This window comes from Pteronotus mesoamericanus, unplaced genomic scaffold (assembly GCF_021234165.1).
Source record: "Pteronotus mesoamericanus isolate MK-2021 breed Mesoamerican mustached bat unplaced genomic scaffold, CSHL_Meso_final scaffold_533, whole genome shotgun sequence".
NCBI classification, from domain to species: Eukaryota; Metazoa; Chordata; class Mammalia; order Chiroptera; family Mormoopidae; genus Pteronotus; species Pteronotus mesoamericanus.
This window is the reverse complement of record NW_026555320.1, coordinates 1,682,122-1,710,102: the sequence shown is the minus strand read 5'-3', so window position 1 is coordinate 1,710,102 and position 27,981 is coordinate 1,682,122. Positions and strand designations below refer to the sequence as shown.

The 27,981-nt window shown below is 53.2% G+C and overlaps 1 protein-coding gene across 1 annotated transcript; it reads right to left on the bottom strand.

The window, feature by feature from the left end:
- EXOSC7 (exosome component 7) lies at positions 1–27,930 on the bottom strand. Its single transcript, XM_054594558.1, has 8 exons — positions 27,862–27,930; positions 19,972–20,073; positions 19,579–19,673; positions 12,484–12,649; positions 7,762–7,832; positions 3,134–3,257; positions 1,923–2,078; positions 1–233 (listed from the first exon to the last, which is right to left on the bottom strand). The coding sequence occupies exons 1-8, from the start codon at positions 27,916–27,918 to the stop codon at positions 129–131; spliced, it is 876 nt and encodes a 291-aa protein (XP_054450533.1). The 5' UTR covers positions 27,919–27,930; the 3' UTR covers positions 1–128.
- Positions 27,931–27,981: the final 51 nt, after the last annotated feature.

Sequence of the window (27,981 nt, the reverse complement as noted above, 5' to 3'; positions counted from 1 at the left end):
ATAGACTTTTAATTTCACACGTACAAATGTTGCTTTGAGTTCGTAACAGCTAAGAAAAATATATACACACACCGGCTTCCACGGAAAAGTGAAGGCCAACGCTCCGTTGACCAGGGTCGGCATGCGAATCAGCCCAGGAAGCCGACTTTCGGTCGCTTGGGCCCCAGGCTCTCTTCCTTGTGGAGGACGCTCTGCAGGGAGGCGTGCAGCACCTTGCCCACGCGCTTGCTGGTCTGCAGGACAGAGAGGGCGCAAGGCAGCACCGTGAGGCCCACGCGCTCTCCCCAGGAGGGGCTTCCCTGTCTGCCAGCCTGCCATGCCAGTACCTGCCCGTTCCATCTGCCTCGCAGGCCCCTTCTTTAGTTAGTTCAAGAAATCAGTACAAACACAAACTCCAACCCCCAACCGTGTAACAGTTACATTAAGGAAAAACCTTCGTCCTAAATAAATCAAAACAAGACAGCCACCCCGGCCCCCAGGCACCAAGCAGCTCAGCCTTCAGCTCACGCTCAGCATTCCTGCTGCTGGGACAACAGCAGCAAAACTGTCAACCAAATCTGGACTTGGTCACAGCCATGAACGGTGGCAGGAGGGCACAGAGGGTCCACAGAGTGGGCAGAGCCTGTCTGAGGATGCACAGTGGCGCTGAGGGCGCGTCCCAACCAGCAGTGTCTGACTCACCTGCCAGCAGGTCTCTAAGCAGAACTGCTCAGATGAGACCAAAATCAATACCTGGATAAGGGTCTTTGGTGTCCTTGACCCCATATGTACCACCCACTTTTGCTTTCAAGTGAGACAATTAAAAAGGAAAGGCGTCAAGGGCTCAGACTCTTCAGTGAGAAGTCGCTGTTTGCAGGGACGGGGGAAGAGTGCAGGTGGCACCGTGCTTGCTGGGGAGCAACGACCTACGGACCAGTGTTGTGACCTGTTACAGTGCTTATCGGAAACAGAAATCACCTGGCCCTGGCTGGTGTGGCCCCGTGGACTGAGCGCCAGCCTGCCAACCGAAAGGTCACCAGTTCGATTCCCGGTCAGGGCACATGCCTGGGTTGCGGGTCAGGTTCCCTGTTGGGGCACGTGTGTGAGGCAACCGACTGAAGTTTTGGTCACACATCAATGTTTCTCTCCCTCTCTCCCTCCCTTCCCCCCTTCTCTAAAAAAGAACAAAAACAAAAACAAAAACCAACTCAACAACAAAAACCCCGCCTGAGTCCAGCTGTGTTCCCGGCAGTTCAGCCAGCCAGGCGGTCAGTCGGTCAGTGTCAAAGTCCTCAGAGACCTCTGCGAAGTCGAGGGGGCGGGGGCGGGGGCGGGAGCCAGGAAGGTCTAGGAAGACGCAGGGGAGCAGGACCTGGCCCCTGCCACAGAGGGGATGCTGGGCCGGTGAGGAGGGCAGGCGCGTCCCCAGGGAGCCCAGGGCAGCTGGGAGGAGCCCTGCAGACAGCAGGGGGTGGGGAGGGCGGAGGGGCCGCAGGAACATGCACCCGCAGGCTGTCGGAGGGCCGCCCGCCACCCCCTCATCTCCGCTGAAAGCCTGCTGTGGGGGGACGGCTAGCCTTCGGCCCCTGGCTCCGCCTTCGCTGACGTCAGCCCCCTCATCCAACCACAAAAACTTGGGATTTTGAAGTTACAAGAGACTCTCCTCTCCCTATCATCAGTTCACGCTGTCATTCAGAAAGGTGGGCAGGCACTTGGGATCGGAGAGGGAGAGGATAAAACTGCTGCGGGCAGGTTCCTTCCCCCCAGGCCCCGGCCACCACCCCGGGCTGAGTCGGCAGACCTCCCGCTGACCCCAGCCGCCCTCCAAGCTCCCACTCTACGTCCAGGGCGTGCACAGGAGAACCCCGGTGGCGGGACCGACCGAGGGGGCAGGAGGCAGTGGGCGCCCCCGCCAGGGTCCAGTCCCCGCACCGGGGACTCACCTCCATCATCTCGAAGATACTCTCCGGGTCCAGGCTGCCCTTCCCCACTTTCCTCACACAGGTCACGACTCCCTTGCTGGTCACGGACACCAGCAAGCTGGCCAGGGAGCAGGCCTCCTCCTGGAGCGTAGCGTCCACCACGTGCCGACAGCCGATCTGCCGTCGGGAGAGCAGAGCACACGTGCAGGCGGTGAGACAGCTCCCGGGTCCCCGCCCTTGACAGCCCCCTGCGAGAACATCTGTACCCGTAAAGAACCCGCGCGGCCCATTCAAGATCAAGAGTTTTAGATTCTGCTCACATGGGAAATATTTGACACAGTGTTCAGCCAACGTATTGCAGGCCACTGTGTGAGCCGCGTGACAGAGCGCGCCAGGGTGGGGGAGCTGGAATTACCACTCAGATACCAGCCAAGTCAGAGGCCACCAAGAGTCTCCAACAGAGGGACACCAGGAGAAATTCATCTGTGAAGCCACATGGACGTCTCACAGCTGACGAAGAGGAGATCAACAGAGCACATGCTGAGAGACATGCTCAAGAACGAGTCAAGAGCAGGTGGCCTTGGTCAGTCCCAAACTTCAGCATACCCCAGGTTAACCAAGTGAGTTCTGCGGCATTAAACCTGACGCATTCAGTCTGATTTTGAAATAACGAATCCTGTGTGGCATCAGGGCCAACCTCCACCAGCACAGGCGTTTGCACAGCCTTGGGCAGAGCCGGCTACACGTCGGCATCCGCAGGCCGCTGTGCTCACGTGAAAACCACACTTGGCCTGTTAGACACCGGGGTCCACTCCGACCCCCTCATTTCGTAGGTGTGGACAGTGGGGCCCACAGAGGGGACAGTCTTGGCATTGCAACCACCTTATTACTATGCGGCCAGCCTAGATCCCGCAGAGCTGAGGAAGTGAAAGGAAGTATGCCTACAGGGTGTTCCGGTGAAATGCCTGGGATGTGGAAGGAGCTTAACAAACTCTGGCTACTATGACTATGGACCCGCTGTGCTCCCGGGACCCCGTCACATCTCCCAATTATGAAGAAAAGAGAGAGCGCCTCCTGGTAATGGCCTCTAAGAGGACCAACCATTGGACTCAGGTTGAAGTCCTCTACACAGTTTGTGAAATGATAACTTTTCAACCCATCAAGGGACCTCAATGGGTTAGGGTTGAAAGAGGCCCACCAGGAAGACAAAACCGTCAGATACAAGTTCATACCTTGCAAAGGGTGACGATGCAGGGGACATTTTCCACACTTAGCCGGATGCTGTCATAAGGGTCATCAGACAGTTCAATGTCCTTTGAGCCCTCTTCATCCTCCAGAACACGAACTCTTGGTATCCTGGAAGCAAAAGCACAATTAAAATTCCATCTTACTGAAAGGTAAGTTCTTTTTCTTGAGACTGGGAACAGAGGTTGGAGTGCCTGTGTCTCGCGAGTCACTGTCATGCTGGGCCAGTACTCCGTCTTTCCCGTCAAAACACACAGGCAACACTGCAGTGCGGGGAGCAAAGGAGGTCCTATTAAAAATAACACTTGGGCCCTGGCCAGTGTGGCTCAGTTGGTTAGAGCACTGTCCAGTAAACGAAAGGTTTAGGTTCAATTCCTAGTCAGGGCACGTGCCTAGGTTATGGGTTCGATCCTTGGTCTGGCTGTGGGTAACACTCCATCCGGACGCATACAACCCCTGGTCTGGGTGCCCATCCCCAGTCTGGGCAAGTATGGAAAGCAACCAACTGATGCTTCTCTCTCACATCAATGTTTCTCTCTTCCCCTTCCTCTCTCTTTAAAAGCAATGAAAAAATGTTCTCGGATGAGGATAAATAATAATAAAAAATAAACAAATAAATAAGTAGATAAAAATAATGCTGGGTCAATCCAATATCCAAAATGAATCTTGATCCCTACCTCACACCAAACACAAAAATCCATACCAAATGGACTGCAGATGTAAAGGTAAAAGATAAAACAACAAAGCTTTCAGAAGAAAAACTAAGATCATCTTCATGACCTTGGAGTAGACAAAGATTTCATAAACAGGACATAGAGCTTACCACGAAGGGGGGAAAATGATAGATTCAATTATATTGTAATTAAAGTACATACACGCAATGTAATACAATATACTATATATTGAGATGATGAACTCTATTCATCAAAAGGCATCATTTAGAAACTGAAAGATCATCCAGAGTGAAAAAAAAAATTTGCCTGTATGTGTATAAAATGATGTATAACATAAAGACTTCCTACTAACTGTAAGAGAAAGCCAGACAACCCAACTGAAAAATGGGCAGAAGACTTGGTCAGAGACTTCACAGAAGAGAATATTCATGTATCTAATAAACACACAGAGAGGTACTCAATTTAAATATTCACCAGGGAAATGCAAATTAAAACTGCAATGTGATACCACGGCACACTCACCAAAATAGCTAATAGTAAAAAGACAAAAAAAAAAAAAAAAGAAAATTCCAACCGTTGGCAAAGATGTGGAGCAACCCAGTGGGTACCAATTCATAAATGCACTCTTATACACTGCTGGTGTGAATGTCATTTCATAAAAGCACGTTGGAAAACTGTTCTGCAGGATCTAAAACTGAACGCGGCCATACCCTCTGATGCAGAATTCTCACCCTTGTCCAATGGAAATGCATAAACATGTGCACAAAAGACATGCGCAAAAATGCTGATGTCCAGCATTACCTGAACAGCCCCCTACTGGCGACTACTCCAATACCCATCAACGGCAGACGGGATAAATAAAATGCGGCATATTCACACACGGAACAGCACACAACGGAAAGCTGGCTATGACTCCAGGGCACAATGGAGGCGTCTCAAAACCTAGTGTTCGGTGAATGAGGCAGTCACGGAAGAGGAAGCAGTGTGTGACTCCACTTCCGTCAAGTACAAAACCAATCTATTGCTTTAGGGCTGTGGCTATCCTCAGCGAGGCCAGTGGCTGCATGGGAGTACAGGCTGGGAGGGACCCTGGGGGCGGGCAATGCTGTTTCTTCAGCTGGGTGCTGGAAAATACACTTAACCCGTCAAGTCAATTCATTCCAGTCTAGGGCGGAGGAGCCAGGAACAGGTGTCTGCAATGCAAACAGCGTTGGAGGTTTCCCCTGTTCCTCCAACAAAACCCCTCTACGGGGGGGGGGGGGACCCCCAAAAAACCTGGAATTATCTTCTGGAAAGTGGGCTCCTTATGGCACAGGCTTCCCCTGCTAGGTGAGTGTTCTAGGAACCCATCTGTATCAGCGTACCAGCTGGCGTTTTTGTGAGAGGCTGCGTTCAGCTTTAGTGAATTTTTTTTTAAGACTCTTTTCAACATGTTTGCCCATTTCACGATGGATGATTTATCTGTGCCCCTGTCCACGCCACACTGGGTGTTCGGCAGTTTTTGACCCCCGTGCCTCACCCTCTCTATTCACCCAATCTCACTCCAAGTGACGTTTTTTGTTTCCTGAATGAAAAAAGTCCTCAAAGGGAAATATTTTGCTGATGTGGAAGAGGTGAAACAAAAAAACAGCAGAAGCACGAAAAGGCATCAAAATCAACGACTTCCAAGACTGTTTTGAGCAATGGAAAAAAAAAAATCTAGATAGGTGTAGCGCATCAAATGGAGAGGACTCTGAAAATGACCAAAGTTTACACATGTAAGAATACACAATATATTTTATAAATAAATTCTGGGGTTTTTGTGGGGGACCCCCTCATATGATTCGGCCCCGTTGCCCCTCCCTACACAAGCCAACAACCAGAGAAGGTGAGCTGCAGCCAGAAAATGTCCACAAGGGGCCCGCCCTGGCTGAGTCTCTGTGTCAGGGCCCCCCAGGGGGTAAGTACTAAGCAAGATCTCGTCTGAACAGATCAGGGAGCCAGTCTGAAGTTTTGTTTGTTAAAAAATAAGCGCCAGCGCTGAGCACGCACGCACACAGGCACCTTCCCAACCCGCCGGCCGCAACGCGCTTCATAGAAGGGCCAGAGCACGCCATCTGGAGCCCTGCCTCTGCCCTTGGAAAGGACCCCACTGCACACAAGGCCCCCCCACGGCCAGGGGCCCCAGGGCCTTGCAGAGTCCCCGTTCCTGGCTGCCTGCAGGGCTGCCCTTGTTCTGAGGATGAGTCTACGGCTGTGCCCGTGAAGGCGCCCTCCCCAACCCCGGCAGCTGGGCTCTATTGTCCTGCTGCACATCTGCCCGACATCCCCGGACCTGCTCGCCCAACAGCCTCGGCAGGTTCTGCTCTGTCTGCCCTGGTGCCCACGGAAACCGGCTGGCAGATGGGGGTGATTTCTGAGGCCTGAGGTGCAACAGATGGCAACGTCCCTTCTTCTCCAATAGCGCCGGCCGGGCCCGGGCTGCTGCTGCGGCGGCATCTGGCACACGGGCCCCACAGCAGCCGCCAGCGCCAGGCGCCGACCGTCTCGGCCAGGGGTCCCATGGCCCGGCTCTGGGTGAGGACTCTGCAGCTGTCACTCTCGGCAAGTATTCCACGCGCAACTTCTGACCCACATTTATTTTTGTTTTTGTTTGTTGTGTTTTAAGTTATGCAGCAGTCCAAATTCACCAGGGAAAAACTCTAAAATACTGATAAATGTTAAAATCATCATCTATAATATGAGCACTGGAAAATTGTCACTGTGACCGTTTTGGGATATATATATATGTGTGTCTTATCACCAGACATTAAATATAAGAATCAGCAAAAGTAAAATACAACAAAACACACACAGAACAGGCTAAGAAGACTGTATTTAGTGGCTGGTTTTCCATATGAACAAATGTCTAAAATTGCTGCTGTGTCGCTTTCAACCCGCGATGCTGGGGCGCTGCGTTGCCCCCAATTTCTTACCACTACGAAGCTGCCATGAGCATTCCTGGGATCATCTCCTTGGTCACTTACCCAGGTATTTCCTCAGGCTGCGCCCCTGGCAGCTTCACCCCCCATTTCCCAGTCCCCAGGATCCCCACGACCGTAACGTAAGCTCTCTTGTGGAATGAACACCTCACCTGTTTCTTTTCTTTTCTTTTTTTAACTTTTATTGCTTTTAGAGGGGGAGGGGGAGAGAGAGACATCACTGTGTTGTTCCACTTATTCATGCCTTCACTGGTCGCTTCCTGTGTGCACCCTGACTGGGGACTGGACCCGCAACCGTGGCGTGCTGCGATGATGCTCTAACCAGCTGAGCTACCCTGCCAGGGCCACAAGTTTATTCTCGAATGCCGCACACTTTCCTCAAAGAACCTGCTGCACAGAGTGAGGCAAATAGCCTGAGGAAACGCCAACTCCAGAAAAGGCTGGTGCCTCGTCCCTTGCTGCAGCCTGTCTGGGAAGCTGAACCTCAGAGGCAAAAAGCATGTCCCGCTCCTAACTTACACCGAAGAATGGGCTGCGACCCTGCTCTTAGGACATTCCCATGCCCAGTCAAGCACTGCGTGGGCACCTGCTTCGTGCTGGGCACCATCCATGGCGCTGGGGGTAGAGCTGCGTGCAGAACAGGCAGGTCCCCTGCCCCCATGGGGCTTTGACCAGGAACAGTATTTGGACAGCTGACCTGCAGTTGGTTTCTACTCTTTTTGCTTCTCTGTAGTTTTCTGATATTTGTCTGCATGGTACATGTTTGGAAATAACAATATAAAAAATAAGTACAGAAATATATGCAGATTTAGTTTTAACTGATGAAATCTCTGTTTTCTGGGGCCTCACGGTAAATACTGTCATTTTCAACACTAAGCCCCTCACTATCTCCACCTAGAACCTCAGGAGAAATCGCCTCGGCTCCGTTACATGGCCCTGCAGTTCGCCACGGGCCGTGGGGCTGCTTCCGGGAAGACTCACCTTGTATTGAAGAGAGCGGCCTTTACAGCAATGGAGATGGTGTCGAACAGATTTCCTCCACATTCCAGCAGCTAAGGGAGACAGGGAGTGAGCAGGGAAGAACAGGCAAGCGTCATGTCTTGCTTAAGTCTTATCCCAATCAAAGGCTACTGGTTCCCAAGAAATGCTGACCAAGTGTCTAGAAAGCACAGGCAAGTACTCCTGGCTGCGCTCCTGGCTCTCGGACAGTGTCCACCTCTCGCTGCAAGCACTGCCTTGTCATGGCTGTGTTCACAAGGGTCACACATGCGAGGCCACACGTGGCTGTGGCTGTGGTACTGACACTTAGGCCTTTGTCGGGTGGGTCTCCGAGAGCCAGAAGCGCCTGCACTGAAGGAGGAACCAATCACCTTTACTGTCCCCAAACAGCTCCCAGTTGCACCGCATGCGGGACTCTCATCCTTGCTAACGTGCGCACAGCTTCTGAGCAAGTAGAAACAGCGGCCGCAGACGCCGCAGCTCTGCCAGGCTCTCGTGTGCAAGTGTAGTTTCCTGCTGCGTAGCACCACCCACGCGCACCTGCTGCTGAGCAGGCAGCACTCCACACTTTACAGTTACTACGATAAAAATGAATGTCTTTTATACTATTTTTTGCCTATGAGCAGAAGTGCCAACTGCGTATCTGCGGTCATTCAGCAGGGAAGCTTAGGGCACATTATTAAGTGGAAGGTGACACATCCTTTTGTCCCCGTTTAATTGGAGCCTTGGCTTGAGCTTATGGAATAAAACCAACTGGGCTACATCAAAGAAGAAGGGAGAGGAAGTCCCAGGTGGAAAGAAAAGTCGCGTATTTCGTGTTTTTGCTTAGACTCTGTCTCCTTTTCATCAGACCTGTGACCTCCTGAGGCCAGACCTGGTTGGGTTTGTCCAGCAGACGGGCTGCCATGAAGGAGCCTGGCGATTATTTGCGGAAGACAGGCAGGCCCTTGCCTGCGCCTCCCAGCTTCCACACACGGCCCATGGCTGCGCCTGGCCCATCGTGCTCATGCACGTCACTCATGCCCAGGGCAAGTCTAATTCCCACTTTCACGCTTTCTGAGCCAACTTCACATGTGGACCCTGCCTTTCCTACAGCCCATGTAATTACTGCTCATTAAAATGATCCCCTGGCCTATATGACCACCTGGCTTTATGACTGGCACTTGGTCATCTAGCAGCCGGACTAACTCTTCCCCACTCTGGTTCAGATGTGACTGCCCACAGCAAGGAGCTGCAGCAAGATCCCCGAGTCAGGCTGCCTGTGCTTGACCCCCGTCTCCCCATGAGTGGCAGGACCTGGGTGGTACTGCGTCACTCTGTCTCGTGGCGGGTGAAAATCACAGCCGCCTCACAGGGCTTGAATGAGTTAGCATTTGCAAGGCCCTTAGAAGTGTGTGTAGCACATGACAGGTGTGAGCTAAGTGGGTTTAAATACTGACTTGCCCTGTTGTTTTCCAGTCGTCCTCACAGGCTGGCTGAGGACGCGTGTGGCACGCTCCCCGGCTGAGCACCCCTGACCAGGCACCGGAATCACCAGGGAGCCCATTAAAACTTCAGGGCGAGGCCCTGGGCTCTGTGTTTTGCTCCCGTCTCTAAATGGTCCTGGTGATCGGCCAGGGCAGAAAACCGCCACTGGACACTCTGCTGTTCCCCAGGCTCTGCTGTCTGCAAACCAGGTGCTGGATGAAGTTGTTCTGTTCTAGCTTTTGGTCCCACTCCCTGACATCCAGAGAGGGGAGAGGAGCTGGAGGATGAATCAATCATCAATGGCCAGTGATCGAGTCGACCTGGCCAATCATGGAACACAGCCTCCAGAAGAACCCTGAAGGCCAGGGTTCGGAGCTGTCCAGAAGGTGCTGGGAGGGTGGCGCATGCGCAGAGGACACAGGAGCCCACGTGCTCCCCCGTGCCTTGCCCTTCGCGTCCCCTCCGCCTGGCCGTTCCCGAGCGACATCCTCTTGTAATAAACCAGTGATCTAGAAAGTAAAATGCTCCTCTGTGTTCTGCGAGCTGTTCTAGCACATCAGCCCTAGGAGAAGGGCGTGGGGACCGCTGATGTGCAGCCGGGAGGTGAGAGGCACCGGTAACAGCCTCGTGGTCCGCACCCTTGTCCTGTAAAATCTGAAGCTGTCTCGGGGTGGATGGTGTCAGAACTGAGTTGAACCCTCAGATCCTGCTGGTGCTTCGGACTTGTTCGTTGATGGGGGAGAGCCAAGGCCAGACATGCATGCTGAAACGAGGGCCAGGAACCCTTCACGAGGTAACCCCCCAAAACCCACTGCGAGGACGTGCAGCCTGCCATGCGGAAAACCTGCCTCCCACTAAAACCCTGCTCCCCGCTCCGCCCTCCCTACCCTCGGACAGCAGGGTGCGGCGCCCCGCTCTGCACACAGCCAGCACCAGCGGCTGAGAGGACGCCTCCCTCCCTTCCCTTCGCACGCCCAGTGCCACACGCCCTGTCCTGGTCCCCGTCACCCCGCCCGGGACCCAAATGAGACAGCCCTGCACACTGTCAGTGACATGGTCCTGACAGCCACCCCACTTGGCATCAAAACCAATGACATTAAAGAACTAGGAAAAGCAAAGAGTGAAGTTTCCACGAAGTTAAATTTCTACCCTCGTAAGATAACCTGACTGGGGGAAACAAAAATACTGGAAGTGGGTGGGTAGCCTGACTGTGATAGGTTTCAGGTAAGTGTGTCTGCAGAAGTCTGAGGACATGGAAGGGTGTCCAGTGAATATCGGTTTCAAAGATGGGCTCTGCCTGAGCACCGCCCAGACCGGCTGGTCAAATGAATCACAGGAGAGTCAATGCCAACGCCAGGACTGTGTTTCCACCCTCTGGCTTCAAACAAGGACTCAATGTATTCGGTGTATTTTTAGATGTAGGATAAAAACCTACTTCCCGCCAAAAAGCCTATCCCCCACCTCACGTGCTTCATGAGGCACATTCCCGTCAGGAAAGAAAGCAGTCATTTGCTTCCTGGCAGAGGAAGCCCCCACTGACGTGTGTTATGTGAGGGATGCAAACTGATACTATTGCATTAATGGTATGTAAAACCGCTTTTCTAATTCATTAAACCTTTCCTGATGATGACAGCACTTCAAAAGCTCATGTCTTCTTCCAAAATAAATAAAACCTTAAAAAATATGCTAGAGAAGGAATCTAAACCGGAGGGGTCTTAAAGAAAAGGCCGGCCGACGAAGGGAGAGGGCGCACCCCGGGGACACTGCCGCTCGGCACACGTCCCTGCTCGTGGCAGAAGGGCGGCGGCTCTGAGCTGAGACGATGAGCTACACTCATTGGTTTTGCAAACGCCTTCACTGAGTGAACAGGCTTCCGGACGCGACATCGCTGGGCCCACCCCCTACCAAAGCACTCGAGTTCACAGATCTGAGCAGGGGCAAGGCGGGGTCACCGAGGGGCAAATGCGATGCTCCCACTTGTGTCTGGCTGTTTTGTGTGGGAAGGACAGACGCAGTGTCCTCAGACACAGGGTGGGGCTCAGCATCCATGCTGTGCGCTGCCCTGTCCTAGGCAGGCGTCGAGTGCCCGCGGCCAGTCCCGCCGCTCCGAGATCAGGGCCTGCGACCGCCTGCGTGGTGGGAGTCACACTGCTAGGCACATCCCGCTTAGTGCAGACGCGGGAAAGCCAACGGACTTGTACTTTTGTGATTTTTTACCCATTAGCACCAGCATTCACAACAGCCCTCACCTGCTCGACAATGGTAACCACTATTGATTATCTTTTGGCTATGTTCCACCCATTATTGAATTACTTTAAAAGTATCCAGAAAGCCCTACCCTGCTTCATGCAGGGCCAACATTTAGACACAGCCAGGCTGTTCCTCCTCAAGAAGTTCACTATCAGCCCCCAAGATCTGCTCTGTCCTTAGGCTTGTCAAAGAATCTGGTCAATGGCTCACCTTGTGCCCTCCATCTGAAGTGAAAGACGTAGTCATTGACCTCAAGGTTCATAAAATTTAATAAAAAAGAACAAAACAGACCCAACAAGAGCCTGTTCATGAACATACAACTGGCAAAATTATTCACAGCTGTAAAAGAAGTTCAAGCCAAGTGCCTAAAACCAGGGGGACGAGAATTTGGGAGGGAAAATACCAGGAAGGAAATGGGGTGGGGGTGGAGGCGGGACCAGAGAGCCCCCTGTAGGGGCAGACTCTGCAGGAGGGAGGAGGCGGGGCCTCCAGGCCCCCACCCAGGAAACCGTGGGCTACCAGGTGTTTTCAAGGGAAGACGGCTTAGTGAGGGCAAGAAGAGGCCCTGGCACTTTTTGGCCCAATGCCTGGCTTTGGGGACTAAGACCACCACTCCCAAGCTGAGACCTCTCAGGCTAGTTACTTGACGTCTCTGTGTCACTTTACCGCATCACCGTTCCATGCAGAATGTGCCAACTTGTCTAAATTCCACCACCGCCTCTGCCTGGCACCACCGTCTCTTGTTTTGTCTTCCCTGACAGTCTCGGGGGGTGATTTTAGGTGCTATGTGACAGGGCTCCTTGTAACTTCATTGTAGGATGGCATTCTATGTAGGCTACGATTCATATGTTACACTTAACTTAAAAATAAAAACTGTTACAGGAGACTGATCTTTTCCCAACTGATCTCACCCCGGAAGGTGAAGGTACCGCTTGAAGAGGGAAAATGCCTGAGGAGGGAGGCAGCCCCCGGCGGCGCGGCACCTACCAGCACGTCCACGTAGAGGACCCAGCAGTGCTCCCGCGGGCTGATGCAGAGGGCCTCCAGGTCCACGCTGCCCTTGTTGCGGAATATCCGGTAGAGGGTGTTGGCGATCTCTGTGCCAAGGTCGTCGCCGCCTCGGCCTTCAAACTCAGGGGTGGCGTTGGCTGAGCTACACAGAAGGGCAACAGGAAAACTGGTGAGTCTTCTCAAACGCAGAGAGCAGGGCGGCAAGGCTTTATTCCAGTTGCCCCTGGACGCTGGAGGAGCCAGCCCCAGAAGGAGGGTCACTGAAGCGAGGAAAGAAGGGCATCTGCCACCTTCCCGGCCTCCAGACAGACACACATGAGGAGCCAGGCGAACGCCGAGCCCTGGATCTGTCAGTGTGGGTGACCTCCTGACCCCCAACAGAAGTCGCCTTTAGCCAAAGAGAAACAAGAGAGCAATGGTACAGTGAACCGTGGCCAGTAATAATGAACTCTCTTATCTTCAAAGTATTAATACTACTCTTCTCTGGCAGGCGCAGGAAGCTGGGAAGCCCGTAGAATCAGTCTGGCTTACAGAGGGGTTCCATTATATACACCACCCCTGGTTTTCACAGCCTTGGAATGCACGATGATGTTCTCAAAGCAAAAGCCACAGCATAAGCATAATAATCTCCCTGGAATGTTTGAGAAGATGCGTATGGCGGTGTGCCAGAGCTATGTTGTAAACTCCAGCTTATCGCTGCAGCGAAAAGCAGGAAAATAAAAGAGACAGGCTGCAGCTGATTAAATATTAGGTTATCTCTTTTACTTTATTTGCTGTTTTTCAAAGAGAAGGCCTTTTCCATTTGGGCCTCTTGAATTTTATGCCCAGTTGCCTCAACAAAGAATGAAGACACATTGGCCTTTGCCACTCTCAGTGCTACTCGAGTGTTTAACAGGAAGCTGTGGAGGGTCTTGGCTTAAGAAAACAAAACCCTCCACATAACTGTGAGATAAGTAAACATTCCAGAGATCACTTTACATAATGAGTAAGGCCCAGAAAGGTAAGAAGCCAAGCGCTGGGGCGCAGTCTCGACAAAGTCACACAGAGGCCCTGCCTGTGTGCCCGCCAGTGTGCCTGCCGCTCCACGTGGAAGGGCCTGCCGTGTGGCAGATGCCGCCGGCCAAGACGCTGTGCCAGGAGGGTGCAGGCCCTCAGCCAGGCTTCCGGTGAAGTGGGAGGCAGTGTCATGAGCAAACAGCAGGAGTGGGGGGTCAGGGAGCACCTCAGTCAGTGCTGAGGGTTACAGGAGACTTTTAATTTGAAGATGTGTAGAAGCTGGTCTGGTCACAGGCAGGGCAGGGGGAGGGGGCAGGGGCTCCAGGCAAAGCAAACCCTGTGTGAAAGCTCGCGCTGGGCCCTGGGCCCGCCCTGCCTGTGGGATGCTGAAGGACACCTCAGCCAACAGAGCGAGACATCCCTATCGCCCAGTCCATCCTAATGCAGGTATAAAAACGAATCCTAAACAACCTGAGGGCATCGTTGTGTAACCACTGTGCTTCTCTAATCATATAGCCTCCCCTTACCACCACGAGCCAGCAGAACCCCGACTTAAAGTCCCCAAGAGAGGCTTCATTACTGCCGTAGCACCCTTGTGGGTCTCTCTCGGCCTCCGTGGGCCTCAGACACTGGGCCATGAAATAAAAGTTCATTTACGGTGAAATCATCAAGTCACCAGGGACCAAGTTTATTTTGCACTGTCGGCAAAACACAACCTGTTCCTAACTCAAACACTGAGCACTCAGTATTAAGTGTTTAAAACATACCTTTGTAGGTCCCTGTGTAGACAAATCCAGCCCGAGACGCTTGCACTTAAAGTGTTTCCTGCCCCAATTCGGTGGGTCGCATCCTCCTGGGGGTGGACTCACTACTCGGGGAGCGCGGCACTAACGCCTTCCCGGCCCCGAGGGATGGCTTACCGGGCCCCCCAGGTCCAACGGGCTGAATTGATCTACTGACAAAACTACGTGCAATTGGTTTGGGTTTTGGGGTTTTTTTTTTGGACACTGGGCTAATTTAAAGTGGAATTTTTTCCCATTTTAGAAGTTTCTTTTTCTTTTCTTAAACACATCGTTCTTTTGGTATGGCCAGTGGATAGGCAGAGAACGATGTTTGGAGGTGGACGGGACCACCAGAAGCTCCTACATCTGGATGGCGCCCTGGCTCAGGAGCGACTCCAGGGAGGAGGCTGGAAAGAAGGAACTTGTTCAGGGTAGGGGGTGGGGTTCAGGGCTTTGGGTGTCACGAGACAAGCCAGAGCCCCGTATTCTGCCGAAGGATGAAGAGAAGGGCTGCAACAGAGAAATGAGGGCCCCTCATCATCACTGGGGACGCTTACATAGCACAAGGGGCCTTTCTGACAGAGGTGTCAAAAATGTAGGCCACAGAGGCCCTCCCCAGAGGACTAAAAGCAAGTGCTCGCAGGGGCCCGCCAGGTAACTACCTGCATCTGAACAAAGGGCCATGTGTATTTAACAGGGAGTGATGGAGACGGGCAAGCTTCCAGGCCCGGTCTGAAGGCATTTTAATTCATCTTTAATTAAAGCCTCCATCAGTGAAACAAAAGTCTTGCAGGCAGGCTGTGTCCTCAGGACAACCCAGGGAGACCTCAGACGGTCCAACTCTCTCACTTTACAAGGAAGGAGAACTCAACAACTTTTTGGGAATGTTTACCATGTGCTGGACACCATTCTGGGCACTTAGATGTATTAACTCTTTTAATTCTCCCAAAAACCCTAGAGGAGGTGTTGTCATCAACCCTGTTTTAGACGATGGCACTGAGTCACAGAAAGGTTGTGTAACTTGCCCAAGGTCACACGACTGGCGGCCGGGGAGTGAGATGCTAACCCAGGCGGCCTAGCCCTCGTCTGCTAGGCTTTGCCGGACTCTCCCCAGCATGCGATCCGGCACGTTTGGCTTGCAGCCTAACACTGGCCAGGTCAGCTTTCCTTGGGCCTGTCTTATGCCTCCCAGTAATGGATAGGGGCTCTCGTCTCGGGAGTTATTGGGGGACCACAAACGTGGGAGTCAAGGAATGCAGACCAAGGGAACCCTAAATAAAAAGCTTCTTTATTAGGCGCCAAGTTTAAACAGAGAGAAACACAGGCTGGTAATCCCAGCGCCCTGCTCACAGGCGGCACAGCAGATGTAGGGGAGGGTGTACACTTAGATTTTTTTAGCATAAAACCAAGTGCTTCGTATTTTTACAGGTGCACAAACCAATTCAGATCCTTCGGGAAGATCCATTCTTCCAGGGCTTCTGGGAAATAGCTTACTGAGCTGGATCCACTCTTACCCGCCCCCCCCACCGGCGCCCATCCCAGTTCTCCGCCCCTCCTGACTCACCGCCTCCAATCGCTCCTCCGGCCTGGCACAGTGCTCTCCGGTTTAACTGGGGGAGGCTGAGATCAAGGCCACGTCTACCTGCAGCAGGACTTTAGACACTAGGCCCATTGTGGCTTCCCTTACAATCAATCTAGCCCGTCACCCATGGCAGAGCCTGCAGCCAGGCCAGGCCAGGCCCATGGCAGAAAAAGCGCTCTAGTGGGCACCTGGGCCAGGGCTGACACAGGACCCCTCCCGCTGTCACCCAGCCCCGAGACAGGTCCCAATGCCTCCGACTCGTGCTCCTTTCTGAGCCTCCCGAAGTGTCCCCATAAGTGCGTTAGGAACACTAGCAACATTCTGAGATTGTCACTTAAGCTTTTGTTTGCAGGTGCCGGAAGAGCTAGCAGCTCTGGAGCCTTTCTGAGTGTGGCCAGCCTTGAGTGGCCTCTGCAGGCTCTGCTCAGCTCGCCCCACCCTGGCCTCCAGCCAAGAACAGCGCCCCCTTCAGGTGGCAGTAAAGCAGGTACAGAACAGATCACATGGCTCCACCCACCAATTCAGGGCTCAAAGCTGATGGTTCAGTATTAATGTAAAGCATGAGTGATGACACTGAAAAGTAGTTCAGTCCCAAAGGGAAGTGACAAGTGTTGAGTACCCCGAACTGCCTATGAATGAGCCATGTGCTCAACTCCCCCAATTACAAACCGAAGCCTCTCGGAGAGGCTACACCACAGCCCCTGAAGCCATCGACGTGAGGTCAGACAGCTGAGAGGCGACCTGACTGACCGTCACCTAGGGGCAGCCCAGAGTGATACAGCAGCTCGTTCCATCCTTACCTTTTTCTGGGCTTCACACAGAAACCATTGTCGCCTAACGTTTCAAAGCTCTTATTTAAAATGGCCTATTTTCAAGCAACAACTAACAAATACACAAGACAGAGGTCAGAAGGTCTGAGTCTGCTCCCAGCTGAGGGAAAGTGCTAGCAGAGCTCAGGGACCCTGAGCTTCGCTGCTCCAATGGCAGGGGGGCGGGGGGAGCGGGTGCCAGGCAGGCGGTCAGGCTCAGTGCAGCTGCGGGGGACAGTGCTTACCTCAGGCTCCATGCACTGTTCCAAGCAGATACATTGAAGTAGAATAAGTTGGCAGAAAAGCATTTCATTTCACTACCTCCAGGAATTCAAATAATTAAAACCTGGAAGCAGCTGATAAATAAAGTGGTTAAGCCAAGCTGGACTCGGACTGGTAGGGGGGCCTCCCCACTCCCCGACCCAAATGCTTCCCTCCTGCTGGGTAAGAGCTGTCTCCGCCCTGAGCTCTCCAGCAGAGGCCCTCCTCCCAGGGCCCGGGGAAAGGAAGGCAGCCCCTTTATTGCCGGGCACGTCCACAGGTGCCCAAAGACACCCCTGGTCCCTGGAGGAGAATGAAGGGCTTCTCTGCTTATGCAGTTTACAGGTGCTCCTTGCAGACTCCCATGAGGTTCTGAGAAAGGTCGCAGCCAGTGGCAGTTGAGAACCTCTCCCTTCCCTGTGGGAACATGGGGTTTTGTGAACCTCTCACGGTAATTCCACTTGCTGGGCGGATCACACTGACTGAGCCACTTAAAGACGCTCCTGCGTGCCACCTTCAGACAATCAACCTTGAGAAAGAGATTCAGGACTCCCTGGGACCTGGAGCTTCTAGGCCTGGAGGGGCGCTCCTGAAGTTCACAAAAGCGGGGAGAGACCAGCAGCCACTCTCAGCCAGGACAGGGGCGTGGTCCCAGAAGCCAGCCCTTGGGAAAGGCAGCTCAGAGGCTCCTCTCAACCTAGAGCCACCGTCCCTTTAAAGCGGGGCAAGGGAGGGACAAGAGCAGCAGGCAAACCTCAAGTCCCATTCAGCCACAGAGCCACAGTGAGATGGGCCTCCTGTACCAAACGTCTTCGTGGGCCTGGGTGGCCGTCTCTGGTCTAAGATGAAGAGGTAGAAGACAGTGAAGAGGGAGAATGGGAAAGCGAATGGCAGTTCCCCACGCACGGGGCCTGTCCCTCTGTGGCTGTTTACCGCACCGAAGGGGGCAGGTCTGGGACAGGAGAGGCAGCCCTCTTCCTCCAAGAGCAGCAGCAGGGTGAGCTGGGAGCCTGAACAAGTCGCTCTCGGGCGTGGAGAAGGAGAACGGGCCGACTCCGCTGCACAGCGCACAACTATGAAGAACCAGGAGGGGGAACTGCTCTGGGACCAGCGCAGGAGCAGGGATGCGCCAGAGGGAAAGCCGGCCCAAAAGGTGGACGTGGATATGTTCTGGGGCCTCGAAGCACAATGTCCCTCCCCAGGCTGCACGAAGCAGAAGGAGCAAAGGCCCGGAGTCGGGGAGACCCTAGGAGAGTCACTCCCCGCTCGGACCTCACGTCTCTCACTGACAGCCTGCGCGATGAACCTCTGTTTGGAAGGGGCAGCTGGGCAACTGTAACTTACTGAACACACGCAGATTAGCACCTGAGTAGAAAAGGGGGGCCCAGGCTGCTCTCTGTAGGAGGATGGCCCTCAGCCCAGGGCGTCCTCAGGCAACAGCAAACTGTGACTGCTGTGCCCAGATCGCTGCTGTGAATACGTGGTTTATGCTGAACACCTGCTTTCCTTCCAGGAGCCCGGTGCTGTGGTGTGTTAAGCAGTGGGTGCTACGTGACCAGCGCCCCAAAATATCTTGTGTGCCAAGTCTCTAGTGGGTTTTCTTTCAGAATCACCATGGACATGCGTTGCTGCATTTTTGTTGCTGTTATAAATCTTAGTTGCGGGTACAATTATATGCTAGTCCTGTGAGTACTTCCAGCAAATTTCTGAATGTGGGGGTGGTCTCGGAGACCCCCAGTACCGTATCAATGATATACACCTGCACCTAACATCGGCCAACAGAGATCCTTACCTACTGCAAGAAGGCCCGCTATCACCCTCCGGCTGGAAATGAAGCTACAGACAGAAGATGAGGCTGGGTCAGCAACCCCGCACCTCCCCCAAAAGCCCCACTGCCCAGAAAAGGGAGGTAACAAGAGGGAGAGAAAGAACATTTACCCAAAAGCCCACTGGAGATAGTTATTCTCAGGGCTCTACCTTCACATTCTCACCTCCTTAGCATCACAACAGTATTATTCTCCCCATGTTTAGATAAAGAAATGCAGGCACAGAGAAACTGAGCGACTAGCCCGCGGTCACACTGCTGGCTGAGGAGGCGGCCGGCTTCGGGCCGGCTGGCCACACCGCCCGCCGTGCGGGCTCTGCTCTTCCAGTGCCCCCACGGCCTGCCCAGCTGCCACCCCCTCGGCTGTCAGGCCGCCTGGCCAGCCGGCCCCAGCCCTTGCTCTGCCAACAAGTCATGAGAAGTTTTCTGCAAAGCCAGAGCAGAAAGGAAAACAGGGCATTTTAGACCAAATGATCCTTATCGTCTGCGTGTAGTATTTTTCAAAGCATCCACCATCTCACTGGACTCTAGCAATCACCACGTGCCGGGCCGCCTGGCACACACCCTCCCTTTCCAGGCGGGGAAGCGGGGCCCAGCGAGGGCCGGCTGAGGGGACGAGGGCAGCGCTCGGCCCAACGCCCCCACCATGGGCCTTGGTGTCTGGCATGTAGCGGGGACTCAGTGAACACCTGCGGGCTGGCGGGAGGAGGCTTCAACACAAAATAAAAGTGGGCTCAACGGGAGACCAGAGGGTCACTCTGGGAACCTTCGTCTTTTACATCATTTTTCTTTAAAAAGCATCTGTACAGTACTGACCAGTCAACGAAAAACTCCAAGTAGCCTTCATTGGGTTTCTCCAGCTTCGGTGTCCCCATCTCGGCCTTCACTCCCACCAAGATGTCCGTGTGACCCTGCAGGCAAACGAGAGATGGGTCCTCACTCCAGGGGACAGCCAGGCCCCTGGCCACCTCTTTCCTCTGTCAGATGCAAACCCTGGGGACTCTCTGAAGGGCAGCGCTGGGACTTGGAAAGCAGCCCTTTGAGAAGACGAGGGGTCTTCAGACCTAGACAGACCCCCACCCAGCATTCGGCCTGGGTCTTGGATTTCCCCCCGAAAAATCGGTGCTGCAAAGCCTGGCGGGGCCACCGCCAGCCCCCTCCGGCCCGTCGGTCCCTCCGCCTGGGCGCCGGACTGCGCCCCGCACTCACCAGCCTGACCCTGGCGGACCCACTGGTGTTGGACACGACGTCGGTTTCCACTTCGATGCCCCGGTAGTCCTCGCAGCTCCGGCCATCCACGCGGAGGTCCTCCTAGACAGCCACCACAAGCCTGAGGCCGTGCCCCCAAACCAGCAACAGACCCCCGAGCCCATTCACTCCTTTTGAGTCCCCTAAAGAAACAGGCAGCGCGTCTTCTTTTCTCAGTGCATCTACCGCATCTGCCAACCCCCGAGGCCAAAGGTGGGTTTCTGTACAGCCTTGTCCCTCATCCCTGTTTAACTTCTTCCACTGTTTCCTGATATCAGCGCAACGCTGAGGTGTCTGTTTTGTGCTGTGGCTATGATCCAATGCTACCATTATTTATCGAGTCGCTTCAGAGTTGACGTTAGCCACGGGAGCTCCTTTGGGTGGGTTCCTGTGTCCTTTCAACTCGCCTCCGATCTTTTTTCAGGACTTCTTTATTTTTCCTACAGCACAAGCCTTCCCAACCTCTTGTTTTCCCCGTCCCGGCACTGGGATCGGCCCGTTCCCCAAGGAGCCCTGCGTCCTTTTATTTTGGAGACAAACCCGGCTCTGGGCGATAAGCAGGTTCAGTGCTATGGGGGTGTCCCTGCTTCTAGGGCTTCTCGGCGGACAGAATGGGACACGGGGAGGGTCACAAACCCACGTGCACACATCCGCAGTTACTTCTCTATCTCCCCACGTATCAGTTAAAGAGCTACGTGTTCGTACTGGTAGTTGGTTCTGACCTTCCTTATTTATTTATAACCTCTCTCTCAGGGAGAGCCCCGGCTTCCCTTATCTACAATATATTTAGGTGTTTGTTAAATCTTAGTAAAAAAAAAAAAAAAAAAAGAAAGAAAAAGTAGCCTAAGGATGGCTAACCCAGAGCCCTGGGAGAAACACATTTACTACTCGGGTCTAGTATTTGTACAGAGTTCCTTTTGCCGTTAGCCACCTGGTACCTATTCAAAATACTGTTTTTCAGTGGTCTCCCCTGTCCCCCGTCCTCCGCTGTGGCTGTTGTTCATTTGTTCCAGTCTGTGCCCCAGGCTGGGTCCCCCGCCCCCTGGTTCGCTTTAACTATGCATTTATTCTCACAGCCCCGAGGTCAAGGCTATCAGGAAAGTCCGCCCCCCTCCCCTTTCCCACCCACACCAGGCAGGGAACCAATCCCTTTAGTTCCTGGGTCACATTTTCTGTATTTTCTTTGCACAAATGAGCAGCCGCATGGATACTGTAAACACCCTCTTCCTGCAGAAGGGTGGCCCACTACAGACACGCTTACACTTTGCTTCTTTTTAACACCTTGCATATATATGAATGGGACGTCACTCCCCATCGGCTCAGAGATCTTCCTCGTTCTTTGCAAACAGCTTTTGAAAGTTTTTTGTTTTGTTTTGTTTTCAGAAAAAGAATCATTAGAATCATCAGACTCTCAAGGGGGTTAATGCCCCTCGAGCGTTAGAAACACTGGCCTGCAGTGTGTTAACTGTCAGAAACTTACCTTTAAACCACCGGGCCGATTGCGTGGGACTGAATTTTTAATTTTGAGAAATTAAAATACAAAAAAGCAAGACGCTGCCTGCCCCCACGACACAGCGCCAACCACCCCCGCGTGCCATGTGTGTGTGCCAGCTCTCGCCCTCTCAACCCGGCGAGGGGGAGACACAGAAGCCCCTCTGCGAGCGCCCCACTCCCGCGTCCCTCCCCTGAAGGCGGCCCCTACCTTCAGTCTGGGAGAGAGGAATTTCAAATCAGGGAGAATGAGCCTCCTGGCAGAGCTCAACACTTTGTAGCTGTCTCTTCACAACCCCATCCCCAGAACCGGAAGGCTTTCTAGGCTACTCCCTGACTCCCCCGTTTGCCCATCCCCCAGGCGCCCAGAAACACTGTGTACAAGGAGCCCTTCCCGGGCTGCAGGCACGGGTCGGGGCAAGCAGTCGCTGGGAGCACCGGGCATGGGCTCCAGGCCTGGTCCCGCCACTCACTGCTTGTCCCAGGTGGGACCAGTCCCTTCCCCTACTGACGAGTTTCCTCATTTGTAAATGGTGGAGATTGAATTAAATGGCCCCATAGGTGTTGCTCTAATTCTACAGATCTTTACATCAAAATAGGCACAATTATTTGTGAAAATTAATAGTAACTATGATTTAATGTGCACTTATTATATATTAGATAATGTTCTAGAGGCACTGCGATATGGGTAACTATTTAATCTGTCATACAAATAGCAAAATAGGTTCAGCCCTGGCTGGTGTGGCTCAGTCGACTGAGCGCCAGCCTGCACACCAAAGGGTTGCCAGTTCAATTCCCAGCCAGGGCACAGGCCTGGGTTGCAGGCCAGGTCCCCACAGGGGGCACATGAGAGACAACCACGCAGTGATGTTTCTCTCCCTCTCTTTCTTCCTCCCTTCCCCTCTCTCTAAAAATAAATAAATAAAATCTTTTTAAGAAAAAAAAAGGAGAAGGGAAATGGGTTGACAGATGCTAAGTGGCTGGCCCAGGGTCACACGGCCAGTAAGTGGCACGTGAATGCCCAGCCAGAGTTCTTCACCACAATCCCCTGGGACCCCCTGCATCCGAAGGGTCTCCTCACTGAGCAGGAGCAGGCGGCTCAGGCCTCCCTCAGAGGATGAATGGGCCGCTGCGCCAGCTGGGCCTGACAATCGCCCAACGGCCCTGAAAGCAAGGAGACCACAGGGCACAGGGCTTCCAATTGCTACTTTAAAACACCACTGGCTCTGGAAAGATCACGTCACACCCATGCGTGGTGACAGCTCACTTACTTGTTCCAGGAAGGGGTGGGAGAGGAGACAAACAACTGGGCCTCCCCAGATCTTGCCTTAGCAGCCTTCCAATCACTCTCTGCCCCCTGGGAAAGGCTCAAGCAACAAGGAGAGATCAACAAAAAGCTACAAATTTTCCTCTTAAAAGATACATCAACTACAACTTTTTTTTTTAATAGGAAAAAAAAGCACTCAGAAGAATAGGAGCAAAACAAACCAAAAACAAAATACACTAGTCCATGAATGACTGGATGCATAAAGGTCAGGACATCGCCCAAACCTGCCTGGCCTGGCGCACAGCCTGACGCCCACCGGTTTTCTTTAGCCTGCAGGACTCGGGAGCAAGGGGTCTGTCCACGTGTGAACGCTTATAAACAGGGACTGCCCAGACCTGCGAGCTTTGTTTAAAAATCAACACAGATGCCAACTGCTGATGGATGGCACCAGTGAGCAGAGCCCTGCCCTCGGCAGGGGACAAAGGCACCTTTCCGGACTAAGGGCTTCTGCCACTGGGATGGCTCCCGGTGACTTTTAGGTTGTTACCCCTGTGATCACAGCACCCCTGCCAGCTGGGTGCCATGTGTGGGGTCACCTCCAATCTATATTTAATTCTTGGCTGTCACACGCCAGCTCTGTGACCCGGAGCCAGTTCCTCAACAGCTCTGAGCCCGTCTCTTCATCTCAAAAGCAGGAACAACCTCGACCTGAGAGAGTTACAGGACAATCCGAAAGCCCTACATCGCTTCAGGGGACCTGTCGGCCGCTGTAGCCCGTTGGGAGCCCCGTCAGCAGCTCCCTTCGCCTGCTCCAGGGGCAGGGATTCGTTCACGGCACCCTCCAAAACACCCCCGGAGAGAGGTCACCGATGAGGACACTGTGTTGAGGCACCGGGATCTCCTGTTTGTGACTGTGGAAGGACACAGGACTCAGCCCAGAGCTGCTTTTCGCAGGCAACCCAGTCCTGTCACGTCCTGGCACAAGCTGACGAGTCAGCTCTACTAACGCAACGCACCTGGGAGGGTTTCAGACTCAAGCGAGTCTCTGGGGTGACGGCACCCCCGCATCGCACTGCACTGCTTTGCCGTGTCCAGTGCCTCGGGGCTTGGTAGCGAAATGAGACCAGGACGTCTGCCCTACGGGAACACAACCCGCTAGGGAAAGGGGGCTCGACGGTCCCGCCTGCAGGCCCAGGCTGACACAGTGGGCACACCCTGCTGTTGCCCCCTTTTCACTCTCCGAGCCTGCTGAGCGGCCCCTCCTGCCTTTGAAAGGCTGTGTGATTCCGTTCACCTTGCAAAGTGCCCGGGTGAGCCCTTTTTGTGCCATGGGTCCCTAAACGGAAATGGCACAGGGCTCAAAATCAAGTGTCCTGCACAGCCGGGCTGAGCAGCTGAGTCCTGATGGCTCAGTCTCACGGCTGAAGACAGGGCTCGGCCCCATTCTCCTGCTTCTGCGCTGCTCCTGCAACAGTGCTTACAGGCGAAGCTGGGTCCACAGAAGAGAAACGGAAACGAACAGCTGAGCAACACTTCCCTTCAAGTGCCGAGAAAAACTCAACAGGACGGCCTGGACGGGACCAGGCTTCTTAGTGGGGTAACGAACTGCTGCGGAATACGGACCTACGACGGAACATGGACCTAACAAAAGTGGGACACCTCAGCCGTCGAAGGCTGAGAGGGGACTTAGAAGAAACCGGTTAAATCACACCCTAAAATACTGATTCACCAGCCTTTCCATTTGCCCTCCCCCGCCTCCCCAGGTCTGTCCTCCACCCTCCCCTGCCCTAATCTGTGCACCAGGCCGACTCCCTCCAGACTGCTTCACCTGGGCTCCCTTTGCTGGCTTCAGCTTGAGTTTGGCCAATGGAAGGTACCAGAACAAAGTGGCCCCCACCACGCACACACCCCTGACCTGGGGCCACGTTTCTGACAGTGCCTACCTGCCTACATCTACCCAAGACCACGACTCCTGTAGGCTGCTCTCCCTCCGTGGTGCCAGCAATTGCTGGCATCTGGCAACGCCATCGGCTCCCTGGGCCCTGTCGCCCTAGATGTGGTGGCTACGCCCTGTGGTTGCTAGTCTCGCTCTTCGCCATCTCTTGGTGGCCTCCTGAAACCCGCCCATACTATTAAAAAGAGTCCCATCATAAAAGTCTCCCGAATTACCTCAACTAGCTCCCATTTTCTGCCAGAACCCAAAACGATTCAGGCTCCTGTCCATAAATTGCTCTCTCTCTCAGGTGCACCTCGTTCCCCAGTGGCCATGTCTGCGCCTAATGATTCTGCCCAGCAATGAGTCTAGAAGTGAACTAGAAGGGCTGGTTTCTCATCCAAGGGAGCTGTAACCCCAGCCTTTCTACCGCGAGGCCTGAGAAACAAAGCCAAGAGAGAGAAGAGAATACAGCAAAGGTATAAAAAGCAGCAGAGACAAGCAAGGGAGAGCCTGAAGGTCTAACTGCCCTTGAATTCCTGAAGACACACTTAGAGCCTTCTCATACACTTTTTTTTTTTTTTTTTTTGCGCTAGAGTCAGCCTGTTGGTTAACATAACTAGCAACTGAATCCTCAACACACACTCTGAGGTTACTTTCGACTGCTTCTAACTCCCACCAAACCAAGATGAAACGTCCCAGAAATCAAGGCTAATAGGGCAAGGGATGATAGAAGCCGAAACTGACCAAATAGGACCAAGGATGAAAAGTAAAACACCAAATGATGAGAACAGGATTCCCGCTGGGCATTGCTCAGGGCGCGCTGCTGGCACCTGGGAGCCAACTCGACACAAGTTTAGGTGACTCTGGAACAGAGTCCCTGGAGATCCTGCAGTGGGCTCGCTCACCTGCATCCTGACCTTTGTTCAAATAGAGTAAGTTCTGTTTTGCTCCTCTGTAAACACAGCAAATGTGTGGCCAATATTAATAAAGCTATGAGCAGGTTTATTTGGTCAATTGCACAGGGCTGAGCAATTGTGGCCCTAATACGTCCATGCTACTGGTGAGAGAGGTTGAATTTAAAAGCTGAAATCACTGTCCGACTTGCTTCCCCTTTAAGGCCTACTTTGCTCCATCAGTGTGACTGAGTACCTCCCAAGTGCTGGACAGTGGCCAGGCCTTAAGGGTATCGTACAGACAAGTTGATCATTACCTTCCAAATCCATGAGGAGACAGGGCCGAGCCTCTAAGACCCTTAGAGTCCCCTCTGCAGCCTGGTCTTCTACCATTTCCCCCAGGGAGTGGACTTACCATCCTTTCCTTCTGAAAGGCTCAAGCTTATTCAATTGTTGGTCATGCTGAGGGCTCAGTTCAAACGCTATTTTCTTAGGGAAGCCTCCCCTTACTTCTCAGACTAGACAAGCCTTTCCCCCCGCTTCACAGGACTCTGTATAATCATATATATAAACACACAAATAGATCTGTAATTTCTGCTTTTTCCTTCCAGCATGGGCGCTATAGAAGGCGGGCTACTTCCTATCCCCCTAGACTAGCTCAGTTCCAGGGAGAATGAATGAAATACTGAGCCCAGTCGATATATACAAGAGACACACGGATTTAGAACAATCCCACCTCCTTGGGGAAGGCTTCAGAGCGTTACAGCCCCCAGTATTCCTTAGTCTCTTTGGCTTCCACTAACTATAGCACCCCTTGATATATGAGGGGAGACCCCCCCAAAAAAAAACAGAATTATATTCTGGAGAGTGAGTCCTTGTAGTACAGGCTTCCCCTGCTAGATGAATGTTCTAGAAACCCATCTGTATCAACATACCAGCTGGCATTGTTGCGAGAGGCTGTGTTTGGCTTCAGTGAATTTTTCTTGAAGACTCTTTCATTACATTTGCCCATTTCATGACGGGTGATTTATGAGCCCACACCACACGGAATGTTCAGCAGTTTTTGATGAAAAACCGCGTGACCCCCATGCCTCACCCTCCCTATTCACCTGATCTTGGTCAGAGCAACTTTTTTTTTGTTTCCCAAGATGAAAAAAGTCCTCAAAGGGAAACTCTTTGCTAATGTGGAAAAGGTGAACAAAATGGCAGGAGCACTAAAAGGCATCAATATTGATGAGTCCAAAAACTGTTCTGAGCAGTGGGAAAACGTCTGGAGAGGTGCACTGCACCAAATGGAGAGGACTCTGAAGGTGAATGAAGATGTAAGAATAAATACACAATTTTTAATGAATAAATTCCGGGTTTTTGGGGTCCTCCTTCATATACCTTGTATTCCATTGCTGTTATTTTATATTCATCTTTGAAATAAGAAAGGAGTCAAAGGCTGACATTAAAGGAACGCCAGAAGAGCTGAAATTAACCATACTGAACCAAAAGGGAAAAGTAAAACACAAAAGGATTAGGTCCATACAGGATTCTGCCTAGGCTTTGAGGGGAGGTTTGGGAGGCGTCTCTAACCCGGGAGGTTACACACCAGAAGGACGCACTTGGCTCCCCTCGGTAGCTCACTACCAGACCCAGCCTTCTTCACCTCGGGTTCCGGCGTTGTCACAACCTGGGACTGAAGAGTGAGCACTGAAAATCTTAAAAAAGCTAGAGCTGCCCCTAGGGATCTTAGTTGTCCAATGGCAAATGGGTAACGGTAAACACTGTGCTACCGGCTGTGTAGCCGCTTTTTAAACACCTCCCTCCCCCGCTCCCCATTTATTTGTAAGGCCATTTATATCTTCAAGGCGCTTTCACCGCGGTGCCTTCTCTCTCCCCATGATTCCCAACCACTAGGAGAGGAAAAGCGGACCAGAAGCGCACACCCACAGTAAAGCGACGCGCCAAGGCTGCAGAGATGGCCCTGGAGCGGGGGCTCCCTCGCTAAAGCCTCAGGGACGCGGCCCATAGCTTCCTACGCGGGTTGGGAACCTCGTAGACCCGGAAGCCTCAATCAAGGACGCATTCAGTCCTAAACGGATGCTCGCTGCCCGGTTCTACACACGCCCGCGTTGCCGGCTTAAGGCTGCAAACGCTGGTCGCAGAGCTGTTGAATCACAGGGTAAACCCAGACCCGCCGCTCCTCCCGGGCGAACCGAGTGCCGGCCGCGCGCCGCAGGGCCGTGGGGACCGGCGGCCAGCGCCGGTGCTGGAACTACCTGCACGCCGTGCACGATGTACACCTTCTCCGCCTCGCTCAGAGACACGGACGCCATACTGCCAAGGCGCGCTCTGCGTCATCAGCCCGCGTCGCCCCCAAGCCGACCGCGCCCCCCCTC

Coding starts and splice junctions, on each gene's coding strand:
- EXOSC7 (XM_054594558.1), bottom strand. CDS start 27,918: ATGGCGTCCGTGTCTCTGAGCGAGGCGGAGAAGGTGTACATCGTGCAC. Junction 19,674..19,971: donor GGTCCGCCAGGGTCAGGCTG/GTGAGTGCGGGG, acceptor GTTTGCCTGCAG/GGTCACACGGACATCTTGGT. Junction 3,258..7,761: donor GCCGCTCTCTTCAATACAAG/GTGAGTCTTCCC, acceptor TTTTGCTTCCAG/GATACCAAGAGTTCGTGTTC.